At 50.6% G+C, this 25,582-nt stretch overlaps 1 protein-coding gene across 1 annotated transcript; it reads left to right on the top strand.

The window, feature by feature from the left end:
- The first annotated feature begins 554 nt into the window (after positions 1 to 554).
- On the top strand, positions 555 to 24,632 carry ALDH4A1 (aldehyde dehydrogenase 4 family member A1). Its single transcript, XM_056865052.1, has 15 exons — positions 555 to 607; positions 6,307 to 6,400; positions 6,824 to 6,916; positions 7,554 to 7,601; positions 8,020 to 8,175; positions 8,784 to 8,933; positions 10,480 to 10,554; positions 12,954 to 13,141; positions 16,012 to 16,085; positions 17,409 to 17,605; positions 19,694 to 19,741; positions 21,418 to 21,570; positions 22,487 to 22,608; positions 23,215 to 23,333; positions 24,448 to 24,632. The coding sequence occupies exons 1-15, from the start codon at positions 555 to 557 to the stop codon at positions 24,558 to 24,560; spliced, it is 1,683 nt and encodes a 560-aa protein (XP_056721030.1). The 3' UTR covers positions 24,561 to 24,632.
- The last annotated feature ends 950 nt before the right edge of the window (positions 24,633 to 25,582 follow it).

The raw sequence follows: 25,582 nt of genomic DNA, 5'->3' as shown, positions 1-25,582 counted from the left end.
TTCAGCGCGATGCTTTTTGGGGAAGAGCAGCCCCCAACTCTTCGCCCCCCCCCCCACACAGATATAACTGCAGGGGCCACAGCATTGGGGGAGGACGGGACCCTCCCCCCTCCCTCTCTCTCTCTCCTGCGAGTCGTCCCCTTTTAAAGGCTTCTTGGCTGAGTCTCCCTTGAAACGGGTTGCAACTTGAGGCCACCTCCTGATTGGTCGAGGCGTTGCAGGGGCGGGTTCCGATTGGCCGCGGCGCCCGCCCGCCCCTGCCTTACAGAAGGAAGGACGAGACCAACCGCTGCTCACGGAGGGGGGGGATCGTTCGTTGAGCTAAGAAGCGGGGAGGGTGTCCGATCTCTGGAAGTTAACAAAAACCAGACGGTTGCCTTTCTCTGCAAGGGAGCTTAGCGTGGGGAACGCGACAGCAGCTTTGCGCCCTCCCTGGGAGAGTGAAACGGTCGTGAGAGAGATGTTCCCCCCCCGTTCCATGCGGATGGTTCAGCCCGCCGTGTCCCGTCTCCGGCGCCCGGGGATTCCCTCTTTGCGCCGCCCGGAGGAGGACGATGCTGCTGCGGCTGCTGCGGCCCCTCCTGCAGAGGGCGCTGCCCAGGGTGGGGTGAGTGGGGCGGGGGGCTGCGTTAGGGCGGCTGCGCAGGCCGGGGCTGCTCCCCCACCCTTGCAAGGGGGGGTCAGGGGGTCCTCCCCTCTTGTGAGTGCGAGGGGGTCTTCCTTAGCTCCCTTTTCTTTGGGGAGGGCGGCTGGGGAGAGGACCCTTCCTTTCGTTAAGGGGATTCCCCTGGTCCCCCCCCCCCGTTACTGGGGAGGGGTCTTGCTGGTGTTTTCTGCTGGCCTTTCCTTTGGGCCAGCCTTGCAGGGGTGTCTGGAGCGGGACTCACCGTCCCCTGTACAGTACTGGAGGGGAGAGGCGCTCCCTTCTTTCGTTTTTGCTAGGATTATGGCCGGCTGGGAGAGGAGTCTTTCCTTTCTCCCCTCGCAATTGTGCTTCCTTCTGTCCGTTCCCCCAACAAACCCCCCCCCAAATTCTGTGTAGGGTTTCCATGCCCTGCCTTTATGACTCTTCCCCCCCCCGCAAGTTATTGCAAGTCACGGTTCCCCCCCTTGTTTTTGAGGCCAGGCAGCTCCATGGAGCCCAACCCCTCCCTCTTGCTCCGAAGTTTTCACTTTCGGAATTGGGATGCTTAACCTTTGGGGTGGGGTTTTTGTGTCTTGGAAACAGTTGTGCGGGCTGCGCGTGCTGGGCATGCTTGCCCCCAGCGTATAGGGTTGCCAACCTCCGGGCGGGGCCTGGAGCTCTCCTGGAGTCACAACTGATCTCCAGCCTGCAGAGATCAGTTCTGCTGCAGAAAGTGGCTCCTAGGAAGGTGAACTCTGTGGTGTTAATGCACAGTGGGTCGCCGTGTTAGTCTGTTTGCAGTAGTCAAAAAGGGCCAGAGTCCAGGAGCACCTTCAAGACTAACAAGAATATTTTCTGGTAGGGTCTGAGCTTTTATTGCGATTATTGCAATAAAGGGCCAGAGTCCAGGAGCACTTTAAAGACTAACAAAAATATTTTCTGGTAGGGTCTGAGCTTTTGTGAGCCACAGCCTCAGGTATCTGAAGAAGTGAGCTGTGGCTCACGAAAGCTCATACCCTACCAGAAAATATTTTTGTTAGTCTTTATGGTGCTACTGGACTCTGGCCCTTTTTGACTTCTGTGGTGTTAATCCCACTGAGGTCCCAACCCTGCTCTCCCCAGGCCCCACCCCCAAATCTCCAGGAATGCCCCAGGCCAGAGTTGGCAAGCAGCTGGGTTCCATTGGCTTCTCACAACAGACCTTGGGTTTTCAGGGCTTTGCTCAGATCCAGAAATCCCCCCCCCCCAAGTGCAGGCAGCTGAACGTTCATATTTAAAAGGGGGGGAATCATCAGAACCCCATTTGGCCAGGCTCCCCACCCCTAAGAACCTTTGACAAGGGCAGAGAGGTTCCACTGAGGAATTTTTTGGGCATTTCATCGGCTGATGGAATTCCTCCCCCCCCCCCCAGCTCGCATTCCAGCCGCACAGTAGGGTCAGAGGGTCAAAGATTTTGAAACTGAACTGTTTCAGGGGACATACTAAAACTAGGAACAGCACTTGCCCATAGACAATACGTAGCTACCCATAGAAAATGCATGCTTACCCACTGGGAATAGTGGAAAGCACGCTTGCCAATAGGGAACAATGACACCATTATTCCCTATTGGCAAGCGTGGTCTCACCAGTCCCTATTGGCAAGCGTGCTTTCCACTATTCCCAATGGGTAAGCATGCATTCTCTATGGGCAGTTATGCATTGTCTGTGGGCAAGTGCCGTTCCTAGTTTTAGTACGTCCCTGTGGGTGGGTCGTCTGAGAGCATGTGGTAGGCCCTTGTGTGAAACAGGGGACTACGGGGACCCACGGGCCTAGCCAGCTGGGCTCATCTGGTGTGCTTGTGTATAAATATTTCTCCCTTGTCATTCAATTGAGAGGTCCCAGGCAGTTCATAGACCAAGTCCGATTACACCTGACATACAAATACGGGTTAAGGTCCACCTCCTCCCGTATGAACCTACCCGTCATCTTTGGAGACCCTGCTTCGGTTGACCCCACCTTTGAGGCTAGACAGATGGCAGCCCAAGAAAGGGACTTCTCGTTCATGGCACAGAAACTTTGGAACTCTCTCCACAGGGAGCTGTGTCTGTCTCCCTCTATCGGTGTCTTTTGCCAGTGGGTGAAGGCTTTTTGGTTTTGCCTGACAAAATTTTAACAATACTTCTAATTGCTCAAATGTATTAATATTTTTGTTTTATGTTCTCCACCTTGTGGACCCTAATGAGGTGGAAAGGTGGCATAAAAATGTTTTAAATAATAATTAAATTCCAGCACGAGCATTTGTGGCCTGGCGCCCACTTCTTCAGATGCAAAGAGTCAGTTGAATTACCCTAAACCTCAATGAAACTAAACAATATCATTAAAATCTCACTGGAACAACGAATTCAGATGGCCAGAAAAAAAGCAGCAGAAAATTCAGAGCCCAGGGAAGTGAAGTAAAGCAATTTTCACCTGGCACCGGTTATTATCGTAAAAAGCTTCAATTACTTTAGTATTTTAATCTCTATCCACAGATCAGCCATTGTAGATACAATGCCACAGAGCTAAATTTGAAGTGTTTATGCATGCAGATGCCCCTACGAGGTAGCCCCCGTTCCGCTCGCCTAAATCGACATCTCCTCCTCGGAAGCTCTTTCCAGAAGACAACCTTATCTCTCCTTAGTTCACTTTCCTTGTCTTGCCCTGCAAGAATGTGTGCTCTCTTTATCTGCCCCACACCTTTAGGCCCTTATCAGAACTAATGAGGGTTTGAACTTATCAGTGTTGCAAGCGATAGGAAGATGGCCAGGAGCTGCAGGAGGCAGTGCTGCCGGCTGGGGAAAAGCAAACACAGGTAGCTGGCCTGTTTCCCACATGCGCACAACCTCTTCTGAATTTGCTAGAAGCTGAAGTCCCTTCTTTACAGCAAGGGCTGACTCAGGCACGCCAAATGGCCCAACCTTTGTAGGAGATGCAGGAGGGTCTGGTGACCTGCAGAAGCGTACTGTCTGCTGACCAGGCTTTTTCCACTCTGGACTTTGGCCTTAAAAAGCAGGCATTTGGAAGGATGGGTTTGCAGAAGCGCTGCCGCCTTAAGAACATTTTGTGTGCAAAAAAACATTTCTTGGCTGACCCCTCAAGTTCAATGTTGTGCCTCCCAGCTGTAGGGTGGGCCTGTACGGCATTGGCTTATGCACGGGGTCATAACAAAACATCACACATCTTTAAGACTTGCGCAACGTTCCCAAAAAGTAACATAAGAACCTCAATGATTTGGAGATTTTAAACCCAGCTTTTCTCCCCAGTGGGGACACAAAGTGGCTTTCAGCTTTCTCCCCTTTTTGCATTTTATTCTCACAATAACAACCCCTGTGAAGTAGGTTAGGCTGAGAGCACACAACTGGCCTGAGGTCACCCAGCGAGCTTCCATAGCACCATTCGAACCCGAGTCTCCTAGATCCTAATCTAGCACTGTTAACCACTATACAACACTGGTCCCTCCAGGATCCGACTAAAAGTCCATTTAGTCAAGCATCCGTTTTCCTCAGTGGCCTGCCAGATGCCCAGAAGCAGGGTCACCGAGGCCAGTCTCTGCTGTTATTGCCCTCAGCAGCTTCTGTTTAGAGGTATGCTGCCTCTGAACATGGAAGTTCCATTTAGCCTTCGTGGCTAACAGTTGTTGACAGAGCTTTATGAATCATCCAACCATTTTTAAAAACCCAGCAGCATCTTGGGCAGTTCGGTCCACAAATGTCCATAACTCCCAACAGCAATATGGGAAGGGGTGATTATATTTTTTATGCCAAAAGCTGTGTGCTGAGTTTAAATTGGTATTTATTAAAATTGTGGTTTTATTATTGTTATAGTATTGTTATGTTATTAGCCACTGAGCACCATTCTGGGAAGGGGTGAGATAAAAATCTTAATTAGATAGATCAGAAGACTTGGTTTATCTATCTATGCCAACTTTCTCTACCACTTAAGGAAGAATCAAACCGGCTTGCAACCACCTTCCCCTCCCCACAACAGACACCCTGTGAGGTAAGTGGGGCTGAGAGAGCTCTAAGAGACCTGTGACTAGCCCAAGATCACCCAGCTGGCTTCATGTGGAGGAGTGGGGAAACCAACCTGGTTCTCCAGTCCACCGCTCCTAAACCATCTCTCTTAACCACTACACCACTCTGGCTCTACCTCATAGGAATGTTGTAAGGATTTCAGCAAGGCTAATGTCTATAAATTGGTTTGAATGCTGAAAGTGCTCCATAAATGTTAAGTAGGGTTAGCTGCGTTAGTCGATTGCGGCAAGAATTACAGAGTCTCGTGGATCATAATAACTCTGATAATAAAAAGAAAGAGTCTTGTGTTAGTTTAAAGATTAGCAGATTGAGTGTGGTGTTGCGTAAGCTTTTCTCGGTCATACTTCATGGGCTTCTGTCTCCCGAAAGGTTACGCCACAGTCAATTTGCTACTCGCTAAGGAGATATAAGACTTTTTTAAATTATTGCTATTATTATTAATAGTAGTGGTATCATTGGTCACATCATGAGACGACAAGAGTCACTGGAAAAGACAGTCATGCTAAGAAAAGTTGAGGGCAGCAGGAAAAGAGGAAGACCCAACAAGAGATGGATTGACTCAATAAAGGAAGCCACAGCCTTCAATTTGCAAGATCTGAGCAAGGCTGTCAAAGATAGGACATTTTGGAGGACTTTCATTCATAGGGTCGCCATGAGTCGGAAGCGACTTGACGGCACTTAACACACACACACACAGTATCATTAATAATAGCATCTCATGTACAAACCTCTTGTTAGAGGGGGTATTTCCAGACTTAAATTCTTCTCAGACATATTGCCAATTCTTAAGAGACTTGCAGTAAAAGCCACAATGTTGATCCTTCTTCGTACTTCATGCTTTAGGCCCCAAGATGTATTTTAGGAGATTCTTTAAAATATTCCTCCCACTGTCTCCATTGCAAACTTCCTTCCTCCAAAATTCATTGTGCCCCAAACTATCATAGTGCTGCATCATAATAAAGAGCGCTCACCAGAAGTCCAATTCTCCTTGGGGTGGGTACTTCCACGTTTTGGTGATTTGGGGATGTTTATCCAGGCAAAACCAACTTTGGCATAATTGTTTTCCGGTTCTTTCAGCTGAAATAAGGAACTATATAATTGGCAAATTCTAAAACCAAAACAGGAATTGTGATGACAGCAAGAGGGGCGTTGGTCCCTCTAGGACAGTCATTCCTTTCCCCTTTGACCGCCAGCAGCTCTGCAGGGCCTCAGGCAGCGAAAGCATGTTTTCATGACCAGCAAGCTGTCATCGATTAATATGCCACGGGTGGGACTCAGGGTCTTCTGCATGCAAAGCACATGCTCTGGATCCCTCAGAATGGTGCTCACTTTGGAGACAATGCCATAGAATCGAACCACACATGGTCCTTTACGTCCTGAGCGTATCCCCCAAAAGATAATTCTGGTGGAAAAGGCATCAGGGAACTTTTGTGGTCTGCTGCTTGTTTTTTTTTTCTTGGTGGTTTCAGCCCTCTTTTGGGGAGGCACAGGGAACCTTTGGCCACCTGTGGGAGTACCTGAAAGGCCGTGAGACTCCCCAGGGTTGATTTAGACGCAAGCAGGTGGAAGTTGTTAATCGGTCCACCCCGGATTCTGGTGAATCACCAGTTTCTTTTTCCCTTCTGCAGGCTGCGATGGCAACACCGTGTGGCTGTGGAAGTCACCAACGAACCAATCTTGGAGTTCAAGCCAGGGAGCCCCGAACGACTGGCTCTCCAGAAGGTATAGGGTGGGGGACAGGGATGACTTATCTTCCTCATACTCCCCTCCTCCCTGATTTGTATTCTTTGCATCCTTGCTGAATGTGGCAGGAGGACAGCTATCCACTAAACATTTGTATGGCACATCCTGCCCCTCTTCCTGCACCCCATCCTGATTTCAAAGGACCAGATGCGGAATCCGTGAAAGACACTTCAGTCTTGAAAAGCAGCACGGGGTGGGAGTGGGTGGGTCTAAGATCGATCAGGACTGTAGCTCTGGGCAGGGTGGATTTTACATCTTCCACTGTGCACCATTTCCTTGATAGCCACTGCCCCCCTCTCCAGAACTGCTTTTAGCCTAGGGAGGATAGGAGGGGGAAGTGCAAATGCCCCCATTGGCTACCAGAGCTCCAAATCTGGTGATTCTTGTTGTGCCTCTTTGTAGGCCCTGAACGACTTGAAAGACAAGACCGAAGCGATCCCCTGTGTCGTGGGGGGTGAGGAGGTGTGGACAGCGGACGTGCGGTATCAAGTGTCGGTGAGTCCTGCTTGTGGTACAGAGCTGCCATCTGATTTCGTCCTGTTTCCAAAACTGGCAGGGAGTTAGAATCCACAGCCGAAAATTTTGATTTTAAAGTTTTGTTCTGAAGGGCATTTTAAATGAGAGAGAGAGATTAATTAAAAAAACAACAAGTCTTGTTGATGAGAAAAATTAAGATGGTAATATTAATTTGGCAAGTTGTTCCCCCACCCCCCTTCCATCTAACAGCATCCATCACTGAACAGGGGATTAATAAATGACACAGACTGGAAATTCAGAAGCTTTCCCAAGCAGGCTGGAGTCTGGGGAACCCAAATTTGTTTCGGCAACAGCCTGGTGGGCGATTGATTTGATTTTGTGGGTTTTTTCAATTAAATTGCATCTGCTCCCTTTCCAGCCCAAGGTTGCATTCAAGTTATCTTACCAAATATAAAAGCAAACTGCAGAAAAGAATGTAAAACCTTGCTATCATTAGCAATGAAGACATTTAATAATCCATTAATAATGCATTGTAATCTAGCTTTTGTTGAGACACAATTGGTAAAACTCTCTCTGGGGACTGCAGAATTACCTTGAATTTTTTTCTTCCTTTCACTGAGCCTACAGTCAAGCTCTGTTTCCATTTTTTCCTCAGCCTTTCAAGCATTCACACAAAGTGGCCAAATACTGCTATGCAGATAAGGTGAGTACCCGCCCAGATAGGAGCCTGGCTGCTGCTTCTCTGCATGTTTTATTGCTTCTTCCCTACCAATCAGTCTCTGCTGCAGAGGTGGATAATTCTCTCACCTCCCTCTCTCCATCAGGTGTGACTGGGTTGCCCAGTCACTCCTGATGAAGAACTGCAGCAGAAGGACTTGTCTTCAGAAGAGGGTCTCTGTTGTGTGTCTGCATGAGTCAGTGGTTGTAGCTTGATAAAAAGGCTTCGGGTCTGGTGCTGAAAATCTAGCAGGTTCTGGGCAGAATGCCTTGGGAAGCCAGAGCTGGTTGGAGGACAAAAGGGGCAGGATTTGGTGGGTGGGCAGGAGGGAGAGGGCTTGGGAGAGCCCCATGTTGCTTGTCGGTTGCAGTACTGCAGCGTGGCTCTTCTGTTTGCCAAACAGGGCTTGCTGAACAAAGCCATCAATGCCGCCCTGGCCGCACGGAAGGAGTGGGACCTTCGGCCCATCCAAGACCGGGCGCAGATTTTTTTCAAAGCAGCCGACATATTAAGCGGACCCAGGAGGGCGGAACTGTTGGCCAAGACCATGATCGGGCAGGTGAGCCGAGGGGTGTGGTGGCGGAGCTGAAACCCCAGTGGGCAGCGCAAGGGATTGTGGGAGCAGCGGCTGGGAGGGGCAGCCACAGTTTGTCCTCTGGGCTGTGTTCACATGAGAAGCTGTTTCACCCCAACAGCCCCCCTTTGCGGTTATTCTCAGGGTGGAGTTCAGGGCAGGTCCAGGAGGGCCTCACCAACCTAGTTGTTGTGATCTTGCGGTGTCATTTAACTTTTTATTTAGCTAAGTTTACAGAAAACAATTGCCGTTTTTAGAAATGTTGAGCCAGCGTGGCATAGTGGTTAAGAGCGGTGAAGTCTGATCTGGAGAACCGGGTTTGATTCCCCACTCCTCCACATGAGTGGCGGAGGCTAATCTGGTGAACTGGATTTGTTTCCCCACTCCTCCACAGGAAGCCAGCTGGGTGACCTTGGGCTAGTCACAGCTCTCCCAGCCGCACCTACCTCACAGGGTGTCTGTTGTGGGGAGGGGAAGGGAAGGCGATTGTAAGCCAGTTTGATTCTGCCTTAAGTGGTAGAGAAAGTCGGCATATAAAAACCAACTCTTCTTCTTCTTCTTCTTCATTTCTTTCGTGACTCTCTCTTTTCCAGGCTAAAACAGTCATTCAGGCGGAGATCGATGCGGCTGCCGAGCTGATAGACTTTTTCCGCTTCCATGCCAAATATGCCGTGGAGTTGGAGCAGGAGCAGCCCCTCAGCGTGCCCCCCAGCACCAACAGCATGGTGTATCGGGGGCTGGAGGTGCGGTGAAGGACCGGACTGGGGGGCCACGGCCTCTGGACGGGGAGGGGGGAGGTGTCTTTGAGCTGGGCTTAGGGACTTCTTCCTTTATTTAATTTTCTCCCACTTTCTTTTCAAAGAGCATGCATGGGTCCATCCCCCCCCCACACTGATATCCTCACAACAATGCTGGGAGGTCATTTGGGTTGGACTTCCCTACATAAGGGCTCTTGACCAACTTTGGCCCAGTGTTTTTAACAAATATATTGTGTACCCTATATAACAAATATAATTATTTTGTTATAGATTTTGAAGTTTCCAGCTCAACCTTTGAGGCCTCCCAACTTTTAAGTTCTTAAAAATGGAGGCGGGGTGGATGGGGCTACTCGCCCTTTTCTCCTAAGGGCTGGTTCCAAGCCAATTACAAGTATTAATGTTGCAATCTCAAGGGCTGCCCTCCTCTGGGGACCACAAAATGTTCCTTTATCCCCCCTGACCGGTTTGTGACCCTTCGCCATCCCCACTTCGAAACCCCCCAAGCAACTCTGCCCCTTCTTACCCCAGACACCTGCCTGGGGACCCCTGCTATCCCTGCCTTCTGCTCCCCCCTCCGAACTCCCTGTCCAAGGAAGTCCTTGGGCATGTGTGGTGAGCCAGCGTGGTGTAGTGGTTAAGAGCGGTGGTTTGGAGTGGTGGAGTCTGATCTGGAGAACCGGGTTTGATTCCCCGCTCCTCCACATGAGCAGTGGAGGCTAATCTGGTGAACTGGATTTGTTTCCCCGCTCCTCCACACGAAGCCAGCTGGGTGACCTTGGGCTAGTCACAGCTCTGTTAGAGCTCCCTCAGCCCCACCTACCTCACAGGGTGTCTTGTGGGGAAGGGAAGGGAAGGTGATTATAAGCCGGTTTGATTCTGCCTTGAGTGGTAGAGAAAGTCTGCATTTAAAAACCAACTCTTCTTCTTCATGTCTTTGGCCCCTCCCCTACTGCCAGAGCATGGGGCACTGCTCACACACACACACGTCCCCCCAGTGGCACAGAGTCAGCTCGAGGCAGGGCCTGGTTCCTTTTGTTCCCCTTCCTCTGTATCTCACTGTTCGTGGTTGGGGGCTCATCGTCAGCAGGGCTGTGTGTTCTGCATGCTACAAAAAGCACTCTGAATTTGGTGCATTATCTGTCCTTTTAAATTATGCAGTTGTTCAAATTACATCTCTTCTTTTGCTAGTTCTGGAGGAGGGAAAGTCCTGACTCCTGGGAATCTTGATTAGCTCCCCCACTTTTCCCAACTTCTGGGCTCATCTTCTTGAGGGCTAGCCACTTGCCTCCCACCCCCCCTTCCAAAGATAAAAAATGAGAGCAGAGGTTTGAATTTGGAATTCCGTATCCCCTTTTGCGGGCTTTCTGCGCTCCTTTGAAATTTTCCTCATATAGGGTAGAGGCTAATGACATTCCGGCGGGTCCCTCGGCTGGCTGCCGTCTTTGCCCCTCCTCTTCCTCAACAAGCTTTTCGTCCTTTGGAGCCTGCCAATCGCACCGTGTAATTCATCCTTTTCTCCCCACTCCTGCAGGGTTTCGTTGCTGCCGTCTCTCCCTTTAATTTCACCGCCATCGGAGGAAACCTGGCAGGGGCTCCCGCTTTGATGGTGAGTATCCGGGCGTCTGGGATGCCGTCTCTTCCAGCGGGGCTCGGCTGTTCTTATGGGGAATGGCTCTTTTTGCGTGGGATCTATCACCAGAGCCAGCCGTCTGGGGGTCCCTCCTGACAGCCGAGCTAAGACTCAGAAGAGAATCGTTTCAGGGTTTTTTTAAGGACAACTTTACAAAATTTCATAGGAAGCCAGAAATTCTTATGTGGATGGCCGCTAACTTCGGTGCCTTTAAAAGGGTTTAGACCATGCAGGAGAATGACTCTTCAATGATTATTAGCCATGATGCCAGAATGGAGCCTCCATGTGTAGAGGCAGTGTACCTCTGAAAGCCAGTTACCAGGGGAGGGAATAACGGGAACGCTTTGGCCTCTTTACCTCTGCATGCAGGACTTTTAGGAAGCATCTGGTTAACCTCTGTGGGGAAACAGTGCTGGACTAGTTGGACATAAGAACATAAGAAAGGCCCTGCTGGATCAGACCAAGGCCCATCAAGTCCAGCAGTCTGCTCACACAGCGGCCAACCAGGGGCCTCTAGGAAGCCCCCAAACAAGACGACTGCAGCAGCACCATCCCGCCTGTGTTCCACCGCACCCAGAATAATAGGCATCCTCCTCTGATACTAGAGAGAATAGGCATGCAGCATGACTAGTATCCATTCTAACTAATAGCCATGAATACCCCTCTCCTCCATGAATATGTCCACTCCCCTCTTAAAGCCCTCCAAGCTGGCAGCCATCACCACATCCTGGGGCAGGGAGTTCCACAATTTAACTATGCGTTGTGTGAAAAAATACTTCCTTTTATCTGTTTTTAATCTCTCACCCTCCAGCTTTAGCAGATGACCCCGTGTTCTAGTATTATGGGAGAGGGAGAAAAACTTCTCCCTGTCCGCTCTCTCCAAACCATGCATAATTTTATACACCTCTATCATGTCTCCCCTCAGCCGCCTTCTTTCCAAGCTAAACAGCCCTAAGCGTCTTAATCGCTCCCCATAGGACAGTTGCTCTAGTCCTCTAATCATTTTGGTTGCTCTTTTCTGCACCTTCTCAAGCTCTGTAATATCCTTTTTTAGGTGTGGTGACCAGAATTATACACAGTATTCCAAGTGTGGTCTCACCATAGATTTGTACAAGGGCAGTATGATATCAGCAGTTTTATTCTCTATTCCTCGTCTAATTATGGCCAGCATGGAATTTGCCTTTTTTACAGCAGCCGCACACTGGGTTGACATCTTCATTGAGCTATCCACTACCACCCTAAGATCCCTTTCTTGGTCTGGTGCTGCCAGCACAGATCCCATCAGTGTATATGTGAAGTTGGGATTTTTTTGCCCCAATATGCATCACTTTACACTTACTCACATTGAATCTCATTTGCCATTTTAATGCCCATTCTTCCACTATGCAGAGATCCTTCTGGAGCGCTTCACAGTCCGATTTTGTTTTAACCACTCTAAACAATTTGGTGTCATCTGCAAACTTGGCTACTTCACTGTTAACCCCAACTCCAGGTCATTGATGAGCAGGTTGAAAAGCACTGGTCCCAACACAGATCCCTGAGGGACCCCACTGCTCACATCCCTCCATTGTGAGAACTGACCATTGATTCCTACTCTCTGCTTCCTATTTTTCAGCCAGCTCTCAATCCATAAGAGGACTTGTCCTATGAAGCATACTTCATAGTCATGGGATAAGAGGACTTGTCCTTTTATCCCGTGACTATGAAGTCTGCTTAGCAGTCTTTGGTGGGGGACTTTGTCAAAAGCTTTTTGGAAATCCAAATACACAATATCCACAGGTTCATTCCTGTCCACATGCTTATTGACGCTTTCAAAAAACTCTAATCGGTTAGTGAGACAGGACCTACCCTTACAGAAGCCATGTTGGGTTTTGCCCAGCAGACCTTGCCGGGACCATTGGCCTGATCCAGTAGGGTTCTTTGCAGCTTCTTCTAGAACTGTGGAAGAATTTTCTAACAGTTAAAACGGTTCCTCAGTGAAACAGGCTTCCTCGGGAGGTGGGAATCTCTCCTTCCCTGGATTTTTTTAAGCAGAGGCTAGATGGCCATCTGTCAGCAATGCTGATTCTGTGAATTTAGGCAGATCATGAGGGGGAGGGCATCTTGGCCATCTGGGCATGGAGTAGGGGTCACTGGGGGTGTTGGGGGGAGGGTGAATTTCCTGCATTGTACAGGGGGTTGGACTCAATGACCCTGGTAGTCCCTTCCAACTCTATGATTCTATGATTCCTAGGATGGATCTGAGATAACTGAGGGTGAATAGGAAACCCTAGTAGAATTCCCACTCTTTTTTTTCTTCATGTCGCATCAGTCTGGGTTCTAAGGAGCAGCCCACAAAATAGGAATGCTGTGAATTTTTGTTTCCCCCCTTCCAGGGTAACGTGGTCCTCTGGAAACCCAGTGACACCGCGATCCTGTCAAACTACGCCATATACAAGATCCTCTTGGAAGCCGGCCTCCCTCCCAACATCATTCAGTTTGTCCCATCCGATGGCCCGGTTTTTGGGGACACGGTGACGGCCTCCGAGCACTTCTGTGGGCTCAACTTCACCGGCAGCGTCCCGTGAGTGAGGGCTGGAGGGGGCCCGCTCAGGGGGCTTGTTCACTGCTGTTTATGGGGAGGGGTCAGAAACGTTTACTGAAGCCCAGAGAGGTTGCAACAAAACGTTTCAACTGGGGTGTGAATTGAACTGGTTTTTTAAAAGAGCTGCAGTCGAGCCCTGTAGCACCTTAAGAGACCAACAAAATTTGGGGGGTATGAGCTTTTGAGACTCAAAGCTCTCCTCATCATATACAAAGGGAGCGTTGACTCTTGCAAACTCACACCCCTTGGTCTCTAGAGTGCTCCTGTACTCAAATCTAGCTTTTCAACTGCCCACCAACATGGCTGCCCTCTGGAACTATCTTCATTGTTTTTAATAGGAGGTTTTGTAATATTTTGTAAACTGCTTCGGCAATTTTATTTTAAATTTATTGCAGTGTTCATATTTGCATCATCCTAACTGGGGGCTTGCAGATTAGATCAAGGCTTTGGGAGAGGGTGGATGGCAGAAAGGGGACATGTCTCTCCCAATATTCTTCAAGCTAGACAACCTCAGAAATCTCTGTGGCGCAGCTGTACATCCAATGATTTGGGAGCTCTCTTGTGCTGACCATTTTCCAGGGGTGGGCTTCATCGGTGGCTGGGATTTGGAGGAAACCAGGGAAGGCCCAAGGGCAGAATCCTGCTAGAGACATGGCCCTCGCCTGGACCCCCCCGCACGCCCGTCCCATTTTTAAATGAAGAAAAAGAGTTGGTTTTTCTATGCCGACTTTCTCTACCACTTAAGAAAGAATCAAACCGGCTCACAATCACCTTCCCTTCCCCACAACAGACACCCCGTGAGGCAGGTGGGGCTGAGAGAGCTCTAAGAGAGCTGTGAGTAGCCCAAGGTCACCCAGCTGGCTCCATGTGTAGGAGTGGGAAAACCAATCCAGTTCACCAGATTAGCCTCCGCTGCTCATGTGGAGGAGTGGCGAATCAAACCTGGTTCTTCAGGTCAGAGTCCACCACTCCAAACCACCGCTCTTAACCACGACACCACACTGGCACCATGCTGAACACAGGAAGCTGCTCTATACAGAGCCAGGCGCGCTTGAGACATCCTGCCTCACCTTGCCTCATCTGACCAGCAGCAGCTCTTGAGGGTCTCGGTCAGAGAGGGGATTTCCCCCACCCCTGCTGCCTGAGATCCCTTAACTAGAGGTGCCAGAGGTCCCGTTTATTTATTGATTAAAACACTCATACCCCGCCTTTCTTTGTGCTTCATGCTTGGGACCTTCTGTACCCAAAGCAGGTTCTCTGCTCCTGAGTTATGGCCCTCGTTCTGATATTAGAATGGTACAAAACATTGAATGTGCATCAACCGCACTTTTATCAGCCCGCACCCGCAGACTCGTTACATATGATGACCGTTCCTGGAAGGGGTAAAGCATCTGTGAGAAACAAACCAGAGATGTGGGGGTGTCAAACTTGGGCCAAAGCAGGCTCCCCTTCCTCCAGCCAGTGTGGTGAGAGCCAGCGTGGTGGTGTGGTTAAGAGTAGTTGTTTGGAGCAGTGGAGTCTGATCTGGAGAACCGGGTTTGATTCCCCACTCCTCCACATGAGTGGTGGAGGCTAATCTGGTGAACCGGGTTGGTTTCCCCCGCCTACACATGAAGGCAGCTTGGGCTAGTCACAACTCTCTTAGAGCTCTCTCAGCCTCACCTACCTCACAGGGTGTCTGTTTTGGGGAGGGGAAGGGAAGGTGATTGGAAGCCGGTTTGAGTCTTCCTTAAGTGTTAGAGAAAGTCAGCATATAAAAAAACCAACTCTTTTTCTTCTTCTCCCTGTTTTTAAAAGGAAGGATGAGATTCCACCCCCTGTGCCGAAAGTCATGTTTGCTGCACTTCCTGTTTGTGAATCTCCACTTCCTGTCTGTAGTTGCACAGGCAAAGCAAGAGACAGAGAGAGAGAGGGGTGGATGATTCAGTCCCTTCTCCCTTGTGTCTCCTCCAGCCCCCACTCCCTCGTGGGCCCTTTTTGATTCCAAGTGTGACCAAACCCCTGCTTTTCAAAACAATAAAAATGCTAATGGTCTCTCGCCAGGAGTTCCACTTGCTGGTGCTAATTTATGAGCTCCCCATCTTTAAGAAGCGAGAGGCGCAGCCGACCGTAGCCGCGTTCAGAGGTCTCTGTGCGTTTTAATAGTCTTGCAGCCTTCGGAGTCGGAGGCTGGGGGGAGGGGGGAGCAGAAGCAGAAGAGGGACAGGGTGGGGCAGAAACCGCTCCCCCCCCCCCAGAGGGGCATCTGGAGGAAGAAAACACCTGCTGAGAAAAAGTTAGGTTAGGAGGAGAAGAGAATTTAGCATTCCAAGGGAACTGGCTTGAGATTTCCTTAAAGGGGGGGGGGATCAAGTTTCTAATCCTTGTGGGTAGGGTAGAGTCTAAAAATGCCAGAGGGTGTGTCCATTTTCTCCTGCTTATACTGTGGCCCTCCTTTGCCCCCAGGGAACTAGTAGGGTAAGTCTTAAAAAGACTGCCAGATCCCTGTCCTGAGGAGCTTTGCCATCTTTGACGGTGAAGAGGGAGGGGCAGGCCACAGGATAGAGGGCTCGAGGAGAGCTCAGGCTGCTTTGCAGAGGTGAGGATTGGGCCCTCAGCTTTCCAGAACAAAAATGTATCTGAGAAAGGAAATGAGCAAAGAGAGAAATAGGCGCCCCCATGTAGATGTATAGGGAGGCGGAGTTCCAGGCCCAGAGGGCAGCAAGGGATGGTGGGTAGGGAGCCAGAAATGGTTGAGCAGGGGCCCTCTTCACCTGGTGTTTGGTCCTGTGGAACTCCCTGCTGATGCAGATGCGCTCTGTGTCTATCTTTGCCAGGCCCTTTCACTGTCTCCCTCTCCCCCTTTTCAGAACCTTCAAGCGCCTCTGGAAGCAGGTCTCTGAAAACCTGGACCGGTACCGTACTTTCCCACGGCTGGCTGGAGGTAAGGGTGGGGTGCGTCTGTTTCTCTCTCTTCCCAAGTGCGAAGATGCATGATTCTTCTTGCTTCTCCCGTTCCCCAACGGCAATGGCGCATCATGTACCCATCATGACTGCTGGCGCATGTGGTAGCCACAATGACATGAATGAGGGCCTGGCGCAAGCTAATCATTCCCCTGCTCAGCCAGATGAAGGGAGAATTAAGAGTCTCCTCTGGGAAGGGAATGCCCAGATGGCAAAACAGGTAGCCAAATTTTGTGCAACAGCATTTAAAGTTCGACAACTAATGTTGGGCAATTGCAATTAGACTAAAATTGACCAAATTATGATTTAATCTATCATAAATTATTTGGAAATTTTAATTTTTTGGTTGAACTGCTATAATTTTTTACCTTTTGTATAAATGACACATGTGTTTTACTGGCTTATGTTGTATTAATAATAAATCTGAATGAGGGCCTGGCAGTCAAAATGGTCCATCTAATTCCAGACACAGAAGGGAATTGCACACACTTATGGTGGTCAGTTTGGGAAGGATCCCCTACTGAACAAAGTCTGTAGATTCATAATTTGGTGCGTTCAAAATCCACTACGGCTCCAGTGTCCAGGTTTGCCAGGGGTGGGTTTGGCCCCCATTTTTGGACATTCCCAAGATCTTTTCACTGACGTTGAAAAGTCTGCCCCTACTGTGGTTGACGCTCAGTGGTGGAAAGCCAGTGAAAAGAAACACTGCTCAAAGTTCCTTGGAGGGGCAGCACAGAAATTTTGTACATCAATGAATTTGAGATTGGGGGTGGTGCCTATACTCCATTCTAAAGTAGATCTTGTGGGATCTGGAGTGCTTTCCTTAACAACCAGGCGGAAAGTGACGAAAGCACCTTTGATTTTTCTAGTTCACCTGGACAGTGGTTGGATAGTAGGTTGTTGCATGATGTCTACATGGAACATCCTGGCACAGAGACGGTGTGCCTCTGAATGCCAGTTGTTCAGTATGGGGGCCCTAGCAGAGAAGGTCTGTTGCCTTCATGGCTTGTTTGTGGGCATCCTGAGGCGTCTGGCTGGCCACCATGAGAAGCAGAATCCTGTCTTTGTTGGGCCTTCGGCTCTGGAGTACCAGAGCTCATTTCTTTCCCTGTGTTACACAGAGCCCCCGCAATGGCTGTTCTGGGCAGCTTGGTAGGCAGAAACCTTTCAAGAACTTTGACGCCCAGAAGGTTCAAGCAGCCGCCCAAGTTGCGCCCCGTCTTTTGACCCTTCGGAGCTGAACCGGAAGTGGATGTCGGTGCCCCCCCCCACCCCCTTTCCTAATTCTTGTTTCCCTCTTCAGAGTGTGGCGGGAAGAACTTCCACTTCGTGCACGCCTCGGCTGATGTGCCCAGCGTGGTGAGCGGGACCCTACGCTCCGCCTTCGAGTACGGCGGCCAGAAGTGCTCAGCCTGCTCTCGCCTTTACGTCCCTGATTCTCTGTGGCCCGGCATCAAAGGCCGGCTCCTGGAGGAACACCAGAAGATCAAAGTGGGAGACGTGAGCGTTCCACTTGCCCGCTGAAGGGTTTTGCTGCTCGGCGGGTGGCTGATGGGATTAGGAGCTGCGCGGGCTGGCTGCTAATACCTATTGAAGGAGCTGCTTTATCCACTGGTTCTCCCTCCCCTCTGTTGCCCCCCCCCCCCGGCCCCCAGTACTCTCACTTGTCCTTTCTGCGGGTGTGATTAGAAATTAACTTGTAGTAGTTGTGGCGAAGGAATGATTGCGGACGCGGACTAATTGAAAAGGGCCTCGTGCCCCCACCCACCCCGGATCTGGGAAAAAATCCCCACCCCTCCCTGAGAAAGAGAACAGCCTGGCTTTAGATCACCAGTTTGAATCAGGCCATGGGTCAGCCTCATTCTTCTTCTGGCCTTCAGGGACCTTCCAGGGCCTAGAGGGGCCAGCCGCTGCAGCCAGGGATGATTGGAGAGGTCCGAGGATCACCCCGGGGCCCCTTTGCACGCAAAGCAGGCGCGGAGCTGCCAAGAAGTGGCCCTTCTCTGCAAGGCTCAGTGGTAGAGCCTCTGCTTGGCATGCAGAAGGTCCCCGGTTCAATCCCCGGCATCTCCAGTTAAAGGGACTAGGCAGGTAGGTGATGTGAAAGACCTCAGCCTGAGACCCTGGAGAGCTGCTGCTGGTCTGAGTAGACAATACTGACTTTGATGGACCTTGATGGTCTGATTCAGTAGAAGGCAGCTTCATTACTCTTCCTACACACTTGACACTGAGAGACACTGTCCTTCAGTGTTACTACTCTGAAGATGCCTGCCACAGTTGCTGGCGAAACGTCAGGAAAGAAAATTCCAAGACCACGGTTACACAGCCCGGATAACCTACAAGAACCAAAGCAGCTTCATGTGTTTGTGTGCCCTGGGGCCAGTCCGAGGGCCCCTCTGGCTCAGTCTGGTCTCCTCTGACCGGCAGCACTTGGCCGGGCTCTTGGTCAGAGAAGCTGTCGATTCTTCCTGGCTGGGAACCACCGGCTGGGAACCATAACCAGTTCTGGGAAGGGAGGAGCCCTGTTTGTGTTCCAGGCAGGCTGACGGGGTGGGAAGGATCTCTCTGCCCATTTTGGCTCTGACAGGCTGTGACTCTCCAGGGTCTCAGGCAGAGGAGGATCGTCCTCGAGACTTTCTGCTTGAGCTCTTGGGCCCCTCCCTCCAGTAGGAACTCCCCAATGCAGAGAATGCCCAAACCAGCAGGAGCGCCTGCCCCACCCAGATTCTGTCCGCCCTTCGAAAGGAGGCTTGAGAGAACGCCTTCTGCCAGGCCCGCGAAATGCCTGGCGCTTGTCCTGCCCCTCCCCCCAAATGTCATGCCTGTTCTGGGGTCCTCAGCAGGAAAGAGCGAGGGGATACAGGGTGGGAGCCGTCGGTTTGCTCCAGGCTCCACCCGCAAAGGAGTGGCTGAAGTCTACAAGAGAGGTTGGTACATGGGAGCCACGGGTGGGCTCACGGGTGTTTCTTGCGCATGGCATGAGTTGCAAGTCACGCTGTGCCAAATGTTTGTGAGCGAATGTTTTCACCTCACTTGCTGTTCCTTAGGGGTGGCTTCCGTGGCTGATGGTTTGACTTCTGCCGTGTTTTTTGAAGGCAGGCGGTCCTGCTTCTCTCTTTCCTCCCCATGAGCTCAGGGTAGCAACGGTGATGGTCTCCACACAGTACCCTCACAACAGCCCTGTGAGGTGGGTGAGAATGACACAGGGGCTGTGGCTCAGTGGTAGAGCATCTGCTTGGCATGCAGAAGGTCCCAGGTTCAATCCCCGGCTTCTCCAGTTAAAGGGACTAGGCAAGCAGGTGATGTGAAAAACCTCAGCCTGAGACCCTGGAGAGCTGCTGCCGGTCTGAGTAGACAATACTGACTTTGATGGAACAAGGGTCTGATTCAGTATGAGGTAGCTTCATGTTGTCATGGGTACCTTTGCAGCCCAGTGGGGATTTGAACTCAGTTCCTGTCCACTACTCGCCACCCTGACTCTTCAGTGGCATGAGACCGAATAATCACTATCAGGACTGACTGAGGGGTGTTTGAGGGGCAGGCAATGCTGTGCTGTTCACCATTTCTCTCCTTTGGTTTCCCCTCTAGCCGGTAGAAGATTTTGAAACGTTTTTTTCTGCTGTGATTGACCAGAAGGTAGGTGCCTCCCTTTGACTCCACGGAGGGTCTGTCCATCCGGGGCGGCGTGCCCCACGCTCTCCTCCTGAGCCGGGGCTCTGTGATCCCCTGCCCGGTTCTCCTCTTCCTGATTCCGTTCCGTGGTCCGTATCACGGCTCTGGCTTCGACTCCTCTCCCATCGCTCCCTATCTCCACCTCTCAGGAGCTGAGCTCCGCTGCTTCCCTTCTGCCGAGAGAAACCCTGCTGAGATTACGGCTGAGCCGGCAAATGCTTTCTTTAAAAACGTATTTTCACAGCTTAAGAGGAGGCATCTGTCAATAATGATAACCTTGCTGCTGCCTCCACCTCCACCTCCCTCCCCTCTCTTCCCTCCCCAGTCCCCGCTTTTCCTTCCCAGGAACTCTTTGAAGTCTTGCGCTCCTCCTGTTGAATGGAGCTGATCTCCTGTCACACCCTTCGGGTTTGGGGGCCGAATGTTGGCTTGCCGGGGACTACCTTGCATTTCCCAGCATCCTCTTGGCACTCAACATGGCTGCCAGTCCGTCCCCTGTCCTCTTCTTGATAGCTCTGCCTATATTTTTTAACCTCTTTTCTCAGCCGGATTAACTTTGCCTTGGTGGTGGTGGTGGTGGGAAGTGCCGTCAAGTTGCAGCCAACTTATGGCGATCCTGTGGGGTTCTCAAGGCCAGAGGTGTTCAGAGGTGGTTTGCGATTGCCTGCCTCTGCATAGCAACCCTGGCCTTGCAGGGTTCCAGAAAGCCAGCGTGGCGTAGTAGTTAAGAGCGGTGGTTTGGAGCGGTGGATTCTGCTCTGGAGAACCGGGTTTGATTCTCCACTCCTCCACATGAGGTGAACCAGGTCGCCAGTCTGGTGAACCGGGTTGTTTTCCCCACTCCTACGCTTGAAGCCAGCTGGGTAACCTTGGGCTAGTCACACTCTCTCAGCCCCACCTACCTCACAGGGTATCTGTTGTGGGGAAGGGAAGATGATTGTAAGCCGGTTTGATTCTCCCTTATGTGGTAGAGAAAGTCGGCGTATAAAAACCAGCTCTTCTTCCTTGGTGGTCTCCCATCCAAATACTGACCGGGGCCGACCCTGCTTAGCTTCTGAGATCTGATGAGATCCAACTAGCCTGGGCCATCCAGGTCAGGGCAACCTTGTCTTACAATTAAAAATCTAATCAACAATTTTTTTAGTTAAAGCCAGTTGCGGAGGTGCAGAGTTCAGGTTTCTTTTTTCTCATGAGCGAAAGAGATTTCTCCAGGTCCTGCCGGGACTTTCCATCACTAAAGATGGGGGGGGGGAGGCCCCCAGCTGTTGGCCCTCGGGCCTCACTCCCCCCTTCTGTCAGCTGGACTCCTGGGGTCTTTGCCCCTTGAAAAAGGCTTTCCTCTTGAGAAGAAACCCCAATAAGTATAAGAAATTGGGCAGCATGTAGCCTTCCCTCTGGAGAGGCCCAGTAGCTGTGTTTTAGGGTTTTGTTTTTGTCATGCCCAAGGTGCCAGTCTCAAACTAGGTTTTGATACTTGCAAACTGAGATTGGTAACCGGACTCTTGGTGGCGACCCCCCACCCCCTCCATTGTGGACGTTCTCCCCTTGGAAGAATGCCTGATTGGCGTGGCTAGCTGTGAGGTAGGCAAGGCTGAATGTGGGCCACTGTTTATGGAGGCTCTTTTCTTTGCTTCTCCCAGTCTTTCAGCCGCATCCAGAAGTGGATCAAACACGCCGAGACATCGCCCAACCTCAACATCCTTGCCGGGGGAAAATGTGATGACTCGGTTGGCTATTTCGTCCAGCCGTGCATCATCGAAACCCGTGACCCAAAAGATCCCATCATGCAGGAGGTGAGCCTTTGAGCAGCTGTGAGCCACTGTTATTGCTCAAACCCCCCCCCCCACACACACACCCTGCAGCATGCTGGGGAATGTGGTATAGCCCTCGGTTTCCATGGGGGAGGGACAGTCAGTCATGTGACCTGAAGGGTGCTGTGAAACATGCTCCTCCCATTCCACCACCTGGAGGGGGTCTTCTGCCCCCTCTGAGTCAAGCACAAAGGCCAAGGCTTTCCCAGTTCTTCTCAGAGCCAGTGTGGTATAGTGGTTAAGAGTGGTGGTTTGGAGCGGTGGACTCTAATCTGGAGAACCGGGTTCGATTCCCCACTCCTCCACATGAGCGGCGGAGGCTAACCTGGTGAACCGGGTTGGTTTCCCCACTCTTCTCCATGAAGGCAGCTGGGTGACCTTGGGCAAGTTACAGCTCGGTTAGAGCTCTCTCAGCCCCACCTACCTCACAGGGTGTCTGCGGTGGGGAAGGGAAGGGAAGGTGATTGTAAGTCGGTTTGAGTCTTCCTTAAGTGGTAGAGAAAGTCGGCATATAAAAACCAACTCTTCTTCAACAACTGCCAATCAGAGGTATGCTGCCTCTGAGCATGGAGGTTCCATTGAGCCATCAAAGCAAAGTCTGCCCTCCATGAACTTGTCTGATCCCTTTTGAAAGCTGTCTAAACTCCCGGCAAGCAGTTCATCTCTTCATCTTTAAAATAATGAAATCCCTTGAATGGAATAGTTTCCAGAGATGTGGCGGGGGCTGCAAACTCATCAGTGACAGTTTGCTGCTTCCCCCACCCAGTTAAGCATTAGGGACAAGAATACAATCTTCTGAAAGGCACCTCGAGGCTCTGCAGGAGTCCAGGCAGCCCTCTAGGATGTTCTTGAGAGGCAGACTTCCTGACCCTTCCGGGTTTCTACCCCCTGCATGCAGGAAATCTTCGGTCCTGTCCTGGCTGTCTTCGTGTATCCAGAGAAGCAATACCGTGACGTCCTCCGGCTAATAGACAACACTTCACCATACAGCCTCACGGGGGCAGTCTTTGCCCAAGATAAGTAAGGAGCCCCTTTTCTCCCCCCCCCCCCATCTCATCTCCACTACTGGGTGCCTGGTTAGGTGTCCAAGCGGTGGAATTGCAGCCACAAGGTTGCGTGTGTGAGATTGTGACTGTGAGCCACGTTGAGACTCCTTCAAGTAGAGAAAAGTGGGGTATAAAAACAACTCTTCTTCAAGTTCCATAAATTAATTGTGGGTTGTTTGAAGGAGTACTTCGTTTTCTTCATCTTGAATTTGTTTGGCATTTTACTTTATACTGATAGTTTAAAAGAAAATATAAGCATTAAAGTAGAAAATCTGCAATGTAAAACAATTTTTAAAAGCAACCAGAATATGCAGCGTGGTGTCGTGATTACACGTGTCAGGCAAGGAGTAGGAAGCTCCAGGTCAAATCCCCCCCTAAAGTTTGCTGGGGGTTCCTTGACACACTCAGCTTGGCCCACCTCACAGGGCTGTTGAGAGGGTAAAACAGTGAAGAGATCCATGCACACTGCCCTGAGCTCCTTGAGGGAAAAAAGAGAGATACATGGAAGCTAGATAGATAACATGGAAGCTAGATAGACTGCTGAGGTGCCTGGAGGGTTTAATTTCTCTCTTTCTCTCAGAGCCGTTGTTGCTGAAGCGAGGCGATATCTCCACAACGCAGCGGGCAATTTCTACATCAATGACAAGTCAACTGGCTCCATTGTGGCCCAGCAGCCCTTCGGGGGCGCTCGTTCCTCAGGTACGGTCCAGCGAAACAGGTTGACATTTTGTGCGGGGGTGGAAGTGAGGTTTTGCTCTCTTACTGCGAAGGTCAGGGACTCACCTGCATGCGAATGCCAGTGGCCGGTGTCAAACAGTGTTTCTGTGTGTGTGGGGGTGCCTTTGTGGCCTGCTCTGTGGGCTTCCTGGAGGAGTCTAGCTGGCCACTTTAGAAAACAAGATGCTGGACTAGATGGACCCTTTGGGCCAGATCCAGCAAGGCAGTGGAGCTCCCCCTGTTCAGAGGCAGTATACCTTGGAGTACCAGATGCTGGGAACTAAAGAAGAAAAAGGAGAAGAGTTGGTTTTTATATGCCTACTTTCTCAGCCACTTAAGGAAGAATCAAACCGGCTTACAAATACCTTCCCCTCCCCTCCCCACAACAGACACCCTGTGAGGTAAGGGGCTGAGAGAGCTCGAAGAGAGCTGTGACTAGCCCAAGGTCACCCAGCTGGCTTCATGTGAAGGAGTGGGGAAACCAACCTGGTTCACCAGATTAGCCTCCAGCCGCTTATGTGGAGGAATCATAGAGTTAGAAGGGACCACCAGAGTCATCTAGTCCAACCCCCTGCACAATGCAGAAAATTCACAACAACCTCCCTCCCTCCCCACACCCCCAGTGACCCCCTACTCCATGCCCAGAAGATGGCCAAGATGCCCTCCCTCTCATCATCTGCTTAAGGTCATAGAATCAGCATTGCTGACAGATGGCCATCTAGCCTCTGCCTAAAAACCTCCAGGGAAGGAGAGCTCACCACCTCCTGAGGAAGCCTGTTCCACTGAGGAACGGCTCTTAACTGTTAGAAAGTTCTTCCTAATATCTAGAGTGGGGAATCAAACCTGGTTCTCCAGATCAGAGTCCACCACTCCAAACCACCACTCTTAACCATTACACCACACTGGCGCTCTCTAAATAAATTCCTACTTTGTAGCCACTGCAGTTTCTCCTCCAACCTTCTTGCATTAGGAAGTCTTGTGGCTTTCAAACTGCTCTCCAGAGCCATGGGTTCTAGCTGCTTTCTTGGGCTTTCTCTAAAAGGAAGTTGCTGTTTTCAGAACGCATCACGTGTGCATTTCTCCCTTTTGCAAACAGGAACCAACGACAAGCCTGGGAGCCGTCACTACGTGTTGCGCTGGACATCTCCCCTGGCCATCAAGGAGACCCATGTGCCCTTGGGGGACTGGAAGTACCCATACATGCAGTGAAGTCCCTTCCCAGTGCCTTTCTGGCAGTTGCCGCTGCGGTATTACTGGCGCAATTGCCGACCTGTTACAGGCTTCACCACAGCCAATTTCTGAGGACGCACACTAGGAAGTAGAAGCTGCCTTTGTTCCCCCACCCCCCAACAGCACTTAGGAAACCGGGTCCTCATTTGGAGAGCCTTTCCAACAAATGGTAACAAAAACTGGTTTGTACAAACAGCCACCCCAGATGTTTACATTGCGTCCACTGTTACTGAGGAAGCTCTGATGAATTTCTGAATCAAGCCAAGGGATGTACTGTTGTGGCAGATCTCCCAAAATGCCTGACCCCTGCTCTGCCCATCCCTCTTTGGGGACTGGTTTCTCCAGTGAACTGGATTGAGCAAAATTTAATTTGTCTGCTCACCAGAAGCCAGAGCAGGCCCTGCAAACGTCAGAAGTGCCGGTGGAAGGAACAGGATGTAACTGCCTAGAAGAACTGCCAAAAACTGGAAAGAATTTTAAGAGAACCACAAAAGCAAGGAGGAAAGAAGGGTCAAGCTGAAGCCCCATAGGATTGTCTGCAAAACATGACTCCTTCCCTATTGGTCAATGTAGGGTGTTTCTCTTTGACTCTGAGGACAACATCTCTTTCCTTAAGCGAAAGGAGGATGGATGTTGTAGGCTCAGGCATGGCTGGAGAATGTTTTGATGAGCCAGGTAGCCCAGGAGTTTTGGCTTTGGCTCTTAAAAAACTAGAAAAGAGGGCATTAAAAACTGAATACCAGCTTTAAAGATCGGATAGGAACACGTCAGGACTATACCACTTCAGGCTCCAGACAGGCGTACCTGACTGAATGTCCCTTCGCTCAAAATGCCCTGCGTGTAGAAATCTAGCCATTCAGGGAGAAGGCATGAATTAATACCCCTCTCCTGACATGCTTGTCAGGGAATCTAAAGGCTGGATTTTTTTTTGCCAGTTGGATTCAGAAGGCCAGTAGCCATTTCAGGGCCGTCGAATGTCACATGTTGTGCTCAATCACCAC

This window comes from Euleptes europaea, chromosome 19, assembly GCF_029931775.1.
Source record: "Euleptes europaea isolate rEulEur1 chromosome 19, rEulEur1.hap1, whole genome shotgun sequence".
Lineage (NCBI taxonomy): Eukaryota > Metazoa > Chordata > Lepidosauria > Squamata > Sphaerodactylidae > Euleptes > Euleptes europaea.
Note: the sequence above shows the minus strand (reverse complement) of the source record. Positions and strands in the feature narration are given on the sequence as shown.

Coding starts and splice junctions, on each gene's coding strand:
- ALDH4A1 (XM_056865052.1), top strand. CDS start 555: ATGCTGCTGCGGCTGCTGCGGCCCCTCCTGCAGAGGGCGCTGCCCAGG. Junction 7,602..8,019: donor AATACTGCTATGCAGATAAG/GTGAGTACCCGC, acceptor TTTGCCAAACAG/GGCTTGCTGAACAAAGCCAT. Junction 10,555..12,953: donor CAGGGGCTCCCGCTTTGATG/GTGAGTATCCGG, acceptor CCCCCCTTCCAG/GGTAACGTGGTCCTCTGGAA.